The following is a 13,401-nucleotide window of genomic DNA, read 5'->3' as shown; positions in this document are numbered from 1 at the left end:
AATTTCGGGGGAATGAAGATGTTATTGACCACAAGGTGTGATTTAAAGGATCTGCATTTAAAACCGGATAATCCTGTCCAGATATTTCTGTTATAGATTTTACCTGATCTAAAGTTGACCTGACCTCACAGCTGAGTTGAAAGCATTCTCTAGAACTTTGTTTAGTTTTGGGGGAAAAAAGAAGGATATTAAAACTCAAAGTCTACAAAATGTTTTGTATGAAAATGTCTTGAACTTCAGGAAAGATCTTCAACATCTAGTTTTGATCGGTACTGCAACTTAAAAAGCAAACGCTGTAGGAACTCTGAACTCTTATGAAGCAAAGAAAATAGGCATTCACACATTAAGCAACAGCGTTCCATTTAAGAGCAACCTTTCTACGTGTTTGCATTGGTGTGGCTTGTCAGACTGACGGAGAGCCCAAAACCACAACCAGATTAGAGGTGAGGCGCTAGCTGCCTGGTTAAAGTAAATATTATGACGCATTGGGCTTGAAGTTGCGCTGAAGAACTGTTCTGTCGGCGAAAAGCCGCACAGACGTACGTGAAACTGTGCAGCGCACTGGAGGTCTAGCTGCTTCAAAAAGTATGACGCAGTGCAACAGAAGAGGATATGAACTTATTGCTGATGTTGCCACAAAGGTTGCACTGTGATGAAGAAGTGAACCCTGCACTTCTTCACGGGGTACTGCAGATTTAGTGCATGCATAATTGGATTGAAACAAATGTGGATTAGCTTATTTTGCTGCACTTAAACACAGTTATCACTGCCTATTTTTTTCCTTCACACATATATTTGAAACCAGATATTTAACACAGTGAGTAAAATAAGAAACAGTTTATCTCACACAAGTTAGATAAATGCTTTGTATAAACAACACATTGTTAGGGTGACGCATGGCTTAGAGGTAGAGTGGGCACCATTAACGCAGGCTCTTAGTCCTGGAGGTAGCTGTCCCGGCATTCCCAAACCATTTCCTGTCTGATTAATGCAGGTACATGCCACTTGAAGAAGTGGCTGTCAGAATTCAGAAAATAGGCAGAATAGTAATCATTGAGGGGTTACCAGAACCACCTGGGTGTTTTGGGTGGGCCAATGCAAAAGCTCAAAGTTCTTGCTTTATCCTTTCCAGAACCATCTTTGTTTTGGGGTCATTGATATAATAGAACTTAACATTTGGAATAAGTTTCAAACTCCAAATAAACCCACAGCATTATGCTACCACCACCATGTTTGACAATTGACGGAGGTCTTGGTTTTAAAGGCTCACCTTGACTCCTCCTTGCCAGTAAATGAATATTTATAAACGACGCCTAAATGCCAGGAAACCAGCCAGCCGATTTTAATCAAGTTGTCAGATAAAAAATCGGCACATTCTGCTGATATTTCATTTAACTATTTAAGCTTGTTTAGGACGTTTTGAAATACATGAAAAAGGCAATTCAAGTAAACAAATAATTCCTTTTTTTTTAAAAAAAAGACTTAAAATTTTATTGCTTGAAATGTAATAACATTGCATGTCCTGAGACTAGACTTGAACACTTATAGCAAAGGTTGCATCTGCAGCTAGAAGTCCTAGCATCAACAAGCTCCACCCAGTGCTAGGTCTCTGTGGTGAAAATGGTCACACAAAAAAAAGAGATGGAATCGCTTTTACATAAATAAACGTTGATTTTCTGATGTCAACGTGTTGCAGAAGTTGTACAGTCCCCCCATGGGTTTTATAAACTGCAAACCCTTTTATTAACCGAGAAAGTTCTCGTTTATTCTGGCTGGTGTTTACATCCCACCACAAAACTATACTTCAGTCGCAGAAAAAAAAAAAAGCTGGCCGACCTGATAAATGTGGAGAAGAAGCACCCAGACTCTCCAATGAGCTTCCAAAATACAGACTGCGTGTAAAACATCCCGCCAACGTCCGAAAGCAAAGCACACTGGATCACTGTTACACAGCTTTAAAATACGCACACCAAGCTTTTCCACGCGCACCGCTAGGACTCTCTGATCCCTGTCTGCTTCATCTCGACCCAACTTACAGGCTAAACCTGTAAGCCTGTTGTCGGGACTGTCGGGATGTGGACCGATGAGTCAAAGCAGATTTTATAGGCCTGATTGGGCTGAAGTTAGGAGTGTTTTCTAACCTTTATCCACTGACCTGAATACGTTAACCGACACTGTGCCATCACACGTCAGTTTTTGTGAGGACATGTTTGCTTGCAGACAAAGGCCTTTGGCTCACATCGCAAAAATAAACCATGGTTTTCTTCACATCTGAGGAAGCTACGTTCAGATCAAAGAAGAGGCTGACAGCGGTGGAGACCAGCGTCTGTGTTAGCAGGCCAGGAACAATCTCAGATCCCGAGACCTGAGCTGGCCCTCACACAGAGACACTGTTCAGAAGACGGCTCAGCAGAGACCGTATTTCTGGTGACAACCTTCCCTGGGAGCTGCTGGTCATCTTTTCTGCACTGTCATTCTTTAGTCTGACCCCTTGTTCCTCCATCACTGTGGTTTGGTGACCGCACTTGCCGTCAGCAGCGGTGGCTATCATTAGAGGAAGCGAGAACGTTGTGCAACACAAATAAGCACCCGGCCAGAGCACAAGCCACTGGATAGTTAAACTAATACGACTACCTGTCCAGCTGAGAGTTTGACTACGCTGGACGTTCACAGCTCCTTTGAAGTCATAAATCATTCTAGTTCACTTCTCCCATATCACTTATTTTAGGCTGCATAGTCAAGTCCACAGAGAGTTGTGTAAATCACTTACAAAAACGGGAAAGAATTGGACTTTACCGGAACATCAGCAGGCCTGGTGCTGGTCTGATTTGTTGCCCCGCTGTTTATTTGCTTTTAAATTGTTCAGGACAGATTTTATTGCCTTTTTTGAGCTGTCAGCTGGTGACACTTGTTAGTGCCAGGTCTGAACAGAACCCGTGATACGTCTCTGTTGATAAGAGTCGTTGTTCCCGTTGTGTGATCCAGGATGCGTTCGCATCCATGCCATCAGGATGTCAGGATTCAGGAGCTGTGTCTACACTGACCCGTTAAACGGAAAAACACAGAATTCGTCTCACAATTGTTTGTTTGTTTGTTTGTTTGTTTGTTGGGCCTTTTGCATAAAAATGTTTGCAGACTGCAGGGTGCATATTTTGTGAAGAACCCGAGTTGAGAAATTTGTAGGTGGTTTATGATTCAATTCCAATTTCTCTTTAAGAACTACGTTATAAAAGTCTAGTGAAGCTGAAAATAAATAAACCAGTTCAGAAAGTGATTTCTCAGTGCATCTTTGCTATTTATTTATTTTTAAATGCAATAAATCTATAAATCTTTTCATAGTAAAAATATAAAACCCATTCAGGGACGTCACTTTTTAAACGGTGTGTTCTGTGAATTTGCCAAAAAAAACAAAACAAAAAAAAAACCCTCTCCTGCTGTGGAAACTTCTTGTTTTTGAGTAGAGCTCACACCCGCCCAGTTGACTTGGGTTTATTTTAGAGAAGTGCGGAGACACACAGAGCAGCTTGATAAAGCAGTGAATTAATCAGAGCCCTGTCACAGGTCGGTTCTCATGGAGACCTGCCCTGGAGTTATGAATCTCTCTCCATAGCCAAAGTCATCTCTTCCTCATTTCTCTGAGGCTCTGATAGTAAAAAAAAAAAAAAAAAAAAAAAAAAAGCCAAAGAAAGACCTGTTTCAGCAAAACTTGCATCTGCGTGACTCCTCTCTCTCTCTTTCACTCTCTCACGTCTGTTGATCCAGTTTTTCAGGCTCTGAGGCTGATCGCTCTGCCTCTGGCTCAGCCCTGGCGTTTGAGAAACCTTCTCACCTCTCAGCCTGTGAGCACAGTGCATGTTTGTGCAAGCATGTACGTCTCCCTCATCACCACCCCCCCTCATCTTTAAGTTCCTTCTTTGACAAACTCCCTGGTAAAGTGTTTAATTTTTTTCTTTCTTTCTTTCTTTCTTTCCTGGGAACACGTCCCGTCCCAGCTTTCAAAGTTTGCAGGCGTGGGCAGGTGCTTCTGTTTGCCAGTTCATCTCCATTTTACGGCGTCTTGAGGCGCCGCCGCGCAATTTAACGTGCTTTTTTAAAAACGAGTCGGAGCTCTGCGTTTCGTAAGCTTGAAATGTCCGACGAGGTGGCGGCGGGCTCTGTGCAAAGGGAAGGTTCGTCATAAAAGTGATGCAAGAGCTGCGACCTGACCTGTCTGGCATCGGCAGATTAAGGCGCTGCTTTGTTTTTGGGAAAAGCGCGAATGCGAAGCATGCGGAGCGACTTGCGCTCGTCCTGATGCCACTAGGATCTGTTTTATCCCTGTCACATGCAGCCTGTTTAGCAGATCATGTCGGCTCAGTGTGTTGTGTTGTGTGTGTGTGTGTGTGTGTGTGTGTGGGGGGAGATGGAGACAGCTGATGCGCTCGCTGGACTAAGCCTGCCCCATTGACACACTTTAGTTTTTACGAGTGTAGGCGAGCTGTGAGAGGCCCGGTGCAGCTGTCCTGTGGGTTAAATCAACACCGGGGAGACGCCGCACCGCGGTCTGACTCCTGATGGAGAGGCGATCTCAGCGCGGAAGGCCGATTCCAGTTGCAGTCGAACAATTAAGAGCCCATGCAAAAAGCCCTGGGTGGATGCAAACGAGTCGGGAACTAGAATATGCTGATTCTGGTGAGGCTTCCATTGCTCTGGCAGACCAGCTATCTGTGCTGTGCTTTAAAATGTGTGCACTTTCTTCCGCCTCTGCTGTCTCGCAGTGGGTTTTTATCGTAGCCTAAGGAGGTGACAGGGTGAGTCTTTGCAAAAGCATTTCTGACTACTTCAATATTAAGATTGGGTCCTCAGACACTTTGTGACCTTTGCCTTTTTATAGACCTCACTGCTATGTATTTATAGGTGTATTCTGCCGTGTAATAGTCCGCCCGCTTGCTTTAACTCTAAGTAATAGCAGCTTCTGAATCCCCAAAGCCTAACATTATCCCCGCACAACAACAGTTCTGGGTCTGCCGGGTCTATTTTTACCCCGCTCCTATTCACAATTTTGGTGCTTCAATACACACAAATCAAAGCCCTTCAAACAGAGGCTGCCCACACACCAAGGACCCTTTATGAAACTTCAGATCTGTCAAGGCTGCGCAGATTTCTCAATGCACCTCCTCCCCAGAGGTTTTCCTAAAGGGAGTTCCTGCTTTTCTGCTCCTCCAATATTTACTTCAGTGCAGCGCTAATGCAGTGCTTCGAATACATTTGAATGTGTTTCATTGTATGTGACAGACCAAAGAGGTAGTAGTACTAGCTTTGGTGCAGCTACAGCTCCAGGTCCGTTTGGGGTATGTCTCTACTAGCTTTTCACATTTTTGCCCCTTTATGTCTAGCAAAATAGCTCAACTCAGTCATCTGAGCATAAGTTATAAAGAGCTGCAAGATTTGCTGTTGGACTGGACTTGGACTAGGCCACTCAAACTGAATATGTTATGCTATGTTTGACGTGACCGTGTGGTCAAAGCAGTCCAAGGTAATCAATGACAGTGGCTTTTCCTCTCGCGATCTTTACCGCCGAAGGGAACCCAGAAGGTCTGAGGGGCCAGAACCTGCAATCAACACTCGTCTATTCTGTTGGAGCTCTGGTTAAATATTCAGGGTCGTTGTCTTGCTGGAAGAAGAAGACATGCCATTTGCTAGTTGCTGACTCCTTTTTTTAATGTTTTTATTTTATTTATTTATTTGTTTATTTAATCAGGACAGTGCACATTAATGAACAATCATATACTCTTGTACAGATTGTAAATGAGCCAGATTATAGCATAGTTGCTAATTTACATCTGTTTTAGTTCAGGTTTGCTGTGTTTTAGCACCATCAGGTAAATGGTCACCACATGACTCCACCATGCTTGGCAGTGGGCATGCCATGCTGTGATAAAGGTGATTTATTATTTTTAATGTTAGGTGTTAGCTTCAACGTGTTTGAAATAATATTTGTGGCAAACTGCATTTCCTGTAGCTTTCGTTCAACGATGCCTTTCTTTTTGCCACTCTTCCATTTTTGAAGTCCAAAGCTGTCAACAGAATCTACCGCCTGAACGGTGGATCTATGGACCTCGTACCAGGTGCCCCTCTGCTATTTTTCTGTTTAGATAGACGGCCATGTAGGTGTGCAGATGAGCCTGGCTCCTTTTTTGTATTCGGATGATGGGCTGAACTAGAAATTCAGAGCTTGGAATGTCTTAACCTAATAGTGCTTTTCCACAGCTTTATCCCTAATTTGTCTGGTGTGTTACCTGGGTATCTATCATGATGCTGTTTTGTTTGCCCAGGTTAATTACCGTCCCAGTCTCAAGTCTTTTTGCAGCCTCCAACAGGACTTTGTCCCGAATCGCCTCCTTCTTCTTCCCGTCAACTCTGTCCACCTTCCTTTTCCCTGATGAAGAAAAACATCCCCGCAGCATGATGCTGCCAACACCATGTTCCACTGTGGAAATGATGTGTTTAAAGCTGACGAGCAGTATTTGTTTTTTGTTTTTGTCGCACAACCTTTTGCATGTAGCCAAAAATGTCCAATCTCGGTCTCATCTAGAGCAGCGTCGCGTATCGAACAGCAGTCACCGTCACAAAATCAACGAGTGAAGTGTCTGAACTGCAGCGGGCAGTTTTGATGCAATATTTGGCTTGCTATATTATTTTAGAAGCCCTGCATTATAATTCCTGTTTCAACTGTATATTTGATCACTGGATTTGCTGTCCTTTGTGCCCGCATCTAATATACATGTTGGTGAACAAGATCAGAAAGCTCAGGGAGAGTGATGGTGTCACTGTGATGCTGGAAAAAAAAAAAAAAAGACTAAAGCGTGGATATTGTTATCACACTATTTAACTACAATATTGGCATATTTATCTGTAATTTTGTCTAGATCGCTTTCTTCCCTTCGTTTTTTTTTGTGGGTGTCTGAGCAAAGGGGGCAGGATGCAAATGCGTGCCACACTTTTCAGATCTTTAATTGTAAAAACGACAAGAAAAAGTTAAAACCATGCATCCTTTTCCTTACACTTCGCCATTCAGTGCTGCTTTGTGTTGGTGTCTTACCAAAACTTCAGATTAAAGTACATTCATATTTGTGGGTTCAACATATCACTGAAGGCAGGGGTGTGAATACATTTTCAACGTGAGGAGAGTCTCGTTCCTCCTGTCGTCAGCCGCCGCTGGTCTAGCTCTCTCCGCTGCACCGTGCTGCAGCCATATGTGACAGATCATGACTCGCTGGACACACCTCGTCTTGATCGGTGCAGGATCTTTGTTTGTGTTGCACGTTCGGCTCCAGGAGGGTTTGCCTGACGAGATTGTTTACGACACCGGGGCCCTGACTGTATAAAGCTCGTGGCTGTAGCTGTAGGATGGTAAATGTAAAGCGGAGCCGTAGCGGTAGTAAAAGGTGTCCTGGGAACACCACAGGTGACGGCAGGACCAGCGGCTCTATGAGCTCCTTCATGTGTCCTGGGTACGGTTCAGTCTCGCCGGTTGGGGCCTCTTTTTAGGACGTTAATGCGAGCTCTCTTTGGGCTCCAGAGATGAACGCCCAGAGCGAGGAAAGCTTCATGTGTGGGCTTCCGTCTTTGGCCGGATAAAGCCTCACGCCGTTCATCCGAGTCGTCCAAAACAAATTAAAGCTCGGTTAGTCTCAGAACAGGGATGTCTGCAGCACTCTGCACCGCGTACACCTGTCACTTTGTAGCTAGATAAGACGGGTCCGGCTGGCCGTAGCCTGAACACAGGAATAAACGCCTCCCCTGTAAACTTCAAACACTCCGAGGGTGGAAGGAGGGGCAGGCGGTGCGTTTGAAGCTCTGCACTCCATTTCTTCCTCCCTCCCTCACTCTATTGCCCATCCTTTTCTTGACCCTTGTCTCCCTTTTAGAAAAAAAAAATACACACACCTCCTCCTCTCAGTTATGTTCGAGCCACACTGATTCTTGTTGGCAGCAGTCAGAAGGGGTCTGACAATGACGCCGTCATGTCTGGTGTGACTGACACGGAGCCCATCGATGGTGTGACGCCTTTGACTGACAAGGATCCTCGCAGCTTTGTGTCAGTTTTCCTGCTGGGTGGGAAGACGGTATTACCATCATGTGTTCAAGTTGAGAAGCATAAACCAGCGTTAACGATGTTGTGCAAAGGTTTCCTCAGCTTATACTGTTAGAAATCAGATATTTTCACTGGCTGACATTACATCAAACTATCTTTTCTTTTTGGTCAGTTAGGATGACCAGAATTATTTCTATTTACTCGATATGAGTACTTTGTACTTAGGGTCGTCTGTTTTTGGATTTAAGATTTAACTCCTGGCTCAATATCTTGTGCTGTTGTGTCAGTATTTCCACATAAAGTCCTCCCTTGTTGTCTGTTTTGTGAAGCGCACCGGTCCCTCCTGCAGCTTCAGCATTCACAGATCATGACGCCACTATTGTCGTACTTCACTTCTGGAATGATTTCCTCCGGCTTTGAGGCTTCCTCTTTCACATCCAAATGTAATAAAGGTCGATGTAGCTAAAAACGTCAATTGTAGTTTCATCAGACAGGAAATCTATCCAAAAATTACTGTCTTTTGTTCCTGAGTGCATTTGCAAACTGTAGTCAGGCTTTTTATAAACGTTTGGAGTAATGACTTCTTCCTCTGAGTGGCCTTTCAGCACAGGAGTTTTTTTTTTTTCACTGTAGATAATGAAATTGTCTTACCTGCTTGAAAAATTGCAAAAATGTTTTGTCACTTTTATCTTAATAAACTTAAATTACCGCTCAGATCTGAATGAACTTAAACCAAGTTTCGGCTTCTACGCTGGTCTATAATGTTTTAAACAAGTTAACGTGTCATCTTCAGGCATGTGGACTTTTTAACCAAGGATGAATCAGACATGTGGAGCTCCACAGTCGTTTTTAATATCCTGGCTGATTTATTGTGATTATTCCAGTGACGTTACACAAGGAAATTCTGTGTTTGAGGCGATGCATACGTACCTCAAATTAACTTGAATGCTGTGAATTAGCCTGTCATAATCTCACAAAGTCATGACAATATCAATCTTTTTTTTTTTTTTTTTTTTACAAGTTGTTTAAATGCATACTATTTTATTAGTCTATGTATACCTCAAATGTTGATTATAGTCAATTAAAATTTAGTTTCATTATTCCCCCAAATTGGGCAAACTAAAATCATTTTAGTAATCATCACTGCTCTTAAACAGGAAATGCTTAGTTAGATTTACTCACGGAGGTAAAAAAAAAATGGTTTAGTGTCTTTTCACACAGAAAATAAAGTAAACATAATATTTCAACTACATGTAACCAACATATAGAAAACGGATGCTTTGTTTGGCCAAATCTGATCCAGTCCTTCTTTTTATATGTATTTTTATTGTGATTGTAAAGATCTGCTCCTCTTTCCCGGCCAGGTGCGAGTGCGATGAGAAGTTTCAGACAGTGAGGCCATGGGCTGCACCTCGGCCAAGCAGGTGTCGGCCGTGCCCAGCGATGAGGAGGGACGCGGCAAGGCCTTCAGCAACGGAGACCTCTACTCTGGTCAGTTTGATTCCCCGGCTGCTCGCAGCGCCTCCTCACTCCACAGCTCGGGTTAGCGCAGACCCCCGTGGCCCCAAGCTGAACTCGCAGAGTCCTCTGGCAGGGCTGGGTTCTCTGGGTTGGAAAATATCCGTCAACAACGGCAGTTTCACTGGAGTCTTCTGTGTTTGCAGCTCATGTAGGAGAGAGGAAGTACCCAGAGGGTTGATTTATGTTGGTGAAAAGCATGACGCTGGTGATGAATATTTCAGCACTAAACTGGATGGAGAGAGAGGTTTGAAGGCTCGTGAGGCGTGACTATTAGTATCTATGCGGGACATTTTAACACAAACCCATTTCCAAACACGCGTGACTGTGTGTAAAACTTAAAACAGAAAAACAGATCAAGTAATGAAACAGATAAATGTCGTTTCATAAAGAACAAACTTTTTATTTGGTGCAAGTCAGATTTCTGCTCAGGCGACGCGCTCCATATTCCACCCTTAGCTGCATCTGTTCTTCTTTTGATATCATTTTGTAAATGTTTGGCGTCTAAAAAAAGACACAATCATGTTGAAAGCAGTTTTTTTTTATCCATTGTTGCTCAACAGAGGATTTCAGCTGCCGTCAGCGCATCACCTTATGTCTGGTATTCCTCTTTCGGAGAGCTTCGCATGCTTTTAAAGGTGACCGGTTCACAGAGAGGCCAGATCATGTTTTTGCTAAATGGGGCTTCAGTGTTTTGTAATAATAATGTTATCTGCAATGTGGAAAATGTTGCGATAAAAAAGTTTTTTTTTTCTTCTTCAAACGTCCAATTAAGCAGACCAACAATAAAATGGTAACAACTCAAAAGGGCCACAGAAAGTAAAATAATCCACTTAGAAAGGAAGCAGGGGTTCCTAAAGTGGTGGTCCGTAGTCCCTGGGGTCATGAGACACTATGTGGGCGTCGCGCGATGCTCCAAAATGTATGACTTTACATTGTCACAGATATACTTGTTGTGATATCGCAAATGTATGCCTTTAATCGTGAAAAAATATTTTTTTTCTCCAAAATTTACGACTTTGAGTTTTTCCCCCCACAAATATGGGAAATTATTCTCAAAATGTTGTTGTGGAAATGTACTTCTCCTTGGCCAATAATTTAATTTCTTTAATCTACAATGACCGTAGTACAAACGATTATTTTTTTTGGACATTACAAGAATAAAGTCATAATATCAGGTGTACAAGAATAAAGAACATTGTGAGACTAAAGTTGTGATATGACAAGAATAAAATCACAAAATCCTGACACTAATAATAGTTTAATGCTGATTTGCTAAAAGCATTTAGTATTTCCCTAATTGTGAATAACTTTACAAGATGCTCAACATTCCTCATTTTAACACAGAGGGAAGAGTTTTCATAAAATTGTGATGTTGTTATCCCAATTTTATATTCTCGTCATTTCCAAAAAGAAAAAAAGTAGAGTCTGGCGCTAATTAAAGCACGAATTATCATTTGTCTTAATCCTCTTCATCCTGGAGGATGCCGTCTCCCTTGTAAATGAATCTTAGATTGTTAAAACTGAATGAAAACGAGATGGACATCACCCTGGTGCTGCCTTTTCGTTTTTAAAAGCGTTGTTTAGATATTTAGATTTCTGCGTGAGCTGTTGACTTTTTAAGTACAGAGCACAGGAATAATACCCGTGCGTGTTGGCTCTTGGCACGCTGGCTGCAGCTGAAGGTCACGTCTCGTGAATCTCTCCCAAACTCTTGAACGAGCTTTGCTTGCCGATCCTCTCGAGGCTGCGTACCTGAGATTTGAGCATTTCTACATCCTCACAGTTGATCTGATTACTTAACTAACAAGAGCAGTAAACTGATATGCAATGGTTAAAAGCTTGCTAGCTGCTAAATGGTTCTTCAAAGGGTAGGAAATTTAAACCGGAAGGGCTTGAATTTCGGTAGAAATTTGCAAAATGTATAATTTCTTTTCACTCCTCTGATGAAAATAGGCCTGGGCTTCTCAGCCATTGCCTTTTTTTTTTTTTCTTACACGGTTCCAAATTGTGGTAGCGGAGATTTGAGTTTGTTCTGTGCTGGAGCATAAACGATCCATTAAAGATCTCCTTAGTTTAATTATGTGATGGACTGACGACAGGCCCGGGGATCATCAGGGACGGGTCTAAACGGCTGCAGCTCTATCCTTAATTGTACGCAGCCGGCTGTGGCGTAATGAGGGACGGGAATGAAAAAGAGAGGATGGCTGGTTGCAGGATTAACAGAGATTAAGAATGAGGAGCAACACAGCTGGACGGGTTGTGGCAGATGACAACCCATAGGAGGTCCCCCCCCCCACCCTCTCTACCTCCCATCGTCTCCCATGGCTTCCATCCGACCTCCTTTCCGCTCTTCTCTTCCACCTCCCGTTGACTCTCTGCTGCTTTCCCACCCCTTCAGCGCTCCCCCAGACACGTTCTCCTCTTCTTAGTCTGCCTCACCGCTCAGGTTCCTTGGTGATTGTCTCCCTTTTTTTTTTTTTTTTTTTTTTTTTTATTTCAGGGCAGCAAAACAGGACAGGGAATGAGAGGGAGATGGTCAGAGAAGAATGATTTCCTAGAGAGAGAGGAAGAGATTGACATGCGTTGATGCTCTCCCAACTTTCAGATCGCTGCCCCTCCTCCTCCTCCTCCTCAAGGCCTCGTTCCTCTCTTCCTCTTTCTTCCTCTTTCTTCCTGCCACTCTTGTCTATTTTTGGGTCTCCATGACCCCATCCCCACTTTTCCTGCCTTCATCTCCCAGCATTTCTTCTCTCCAGCTCTTTTCCTCTCGTCTCTTGCACAACATTAGGTCAAAACCTTGTGTCCTTTCACATCCCTTCCTCCCGCTTCCTCCCGGCCTGTCCCGTCCCCTTTCTGCTGTCTTTTGATTAAAGTGGAATGTGGAGGAGCCGTGGTGGAGGGGGGGGGGCACTACCGTTTGGACTTGTTCACACATATTTACGTAGATGTGCGACATTAGGAGTGGAGCCGTTCCAAGCATTTCTTTTTTTTTTTTTGGCAAGCTTATTCTTTTCTTTCTTCATCGTGTCCTTCTGCGTTTCTATTCCTCATCTTGCTGTAAGTGTCGTCTTTCACCTCTGAATTCCCCACCCGTCTCCAGCTCCCCTCTCTGCGTCCGTTTCACTTCTCATAACCGAGGTGGAAAAGACCAGAGGCTGCGTCTCTGGTCAGCCAGTCCGTCTCGCTTACGCTCATAAATTCACCCCCAGTGGACTGCACGTCAGTAAGTGTGTGCGTGTCGTACATCAGCGCGTTTAGTAACACAGCGATCCCCCTTTTTCTCTTCCTTCTTTTTTTATTTTTTATTTTTTTTCTCACACTGGTCCGCCCACCAGCAGATTTCGCTGCGAGTGCGTCCCGTGCATTTGGGCTTCTCCATCCAGACTCCAGCCTAACCTTAAACCACCCACCACCCCCCGCCCCTCATAGTTTGCTCCCACACAATAACCGGAAAAAGGCTGCTCCGTTACACAAACACAGAGGGACGGTGAGGGGAAAATAGCAACACTCTCTCTCCTCAGCATCACGCTGTTGATCTGTGCACTAATCACAGCGAGAGGAGACCGGAGGGCCGATAAGGCTTTAACGTTGTAAGGCTTCGTGACGCCGCACACGAACGTTCACGCAGACGGACGCGGCGTATACATTTCACAGTTATTTTAAAGCTCGTGCCACTTTTTATTTTTATTTTTTTTTTTTATATGCACGCATCAGATCCAGAGGAAACTGTGCAGACCTCTGTGATCGCCTTTTTCGTTACGTCTCAACGGGGGGAGTCAGGGATTATTGCCTTCTAGCCTTGA

The 13,401-nt window shown here is 43.7% G+C and overlaps 1 protein-coding gene across 3 annotated transcripts in view; it reads left to right on the top strand.

Annotated features, from left to right (window-relative positions):
* Window positions 1–13,401, top strand: part of zgc:92140 (DUF4612 domain-containing protein) — a 40,790-nt gene that overhangs the window by 7,871 nt on the left and 19,518 nt on the right. For 2 of the 3 annotated variants that reach the window (XM_036141323.1, XM_036141325.1), the window contains exon 2: window positions 9,442–9,568. In XM_036141323.1, coding sequence (XP_035997216.1) covers window positions 9,478–9,568 — 91 coding nt within the window. In that variant the 5' untranslated portion in view covers window positions 9,442–9,477. Of the gene's footprint in view, window positions 1–4,398; window positions 4,672–9,441; window positions 9,569–13,401 lie in introns of those variants that run through there. The other variant, XM_036141324.1, reaches the window with a different exon arrangement.

This window comes from Fundulus heteroclitus, chromosome 9 (assembly GCF_011125445.2).
Source record: "Fundulus heteroclitus isolate FHET01 chromosome 9, MU-UCD_Fhet_4.1, whole genome shotgun sequence".
NCBI lineage: Eukaryota > Metazoa > Chordata > Actinopteri > Cyprinodontiformes > Fundulidae > Fundulus > Fundulus heteroclitus.
This window is presented reverse-complemented; position numbering and strand designations above follow the sequence as displayed.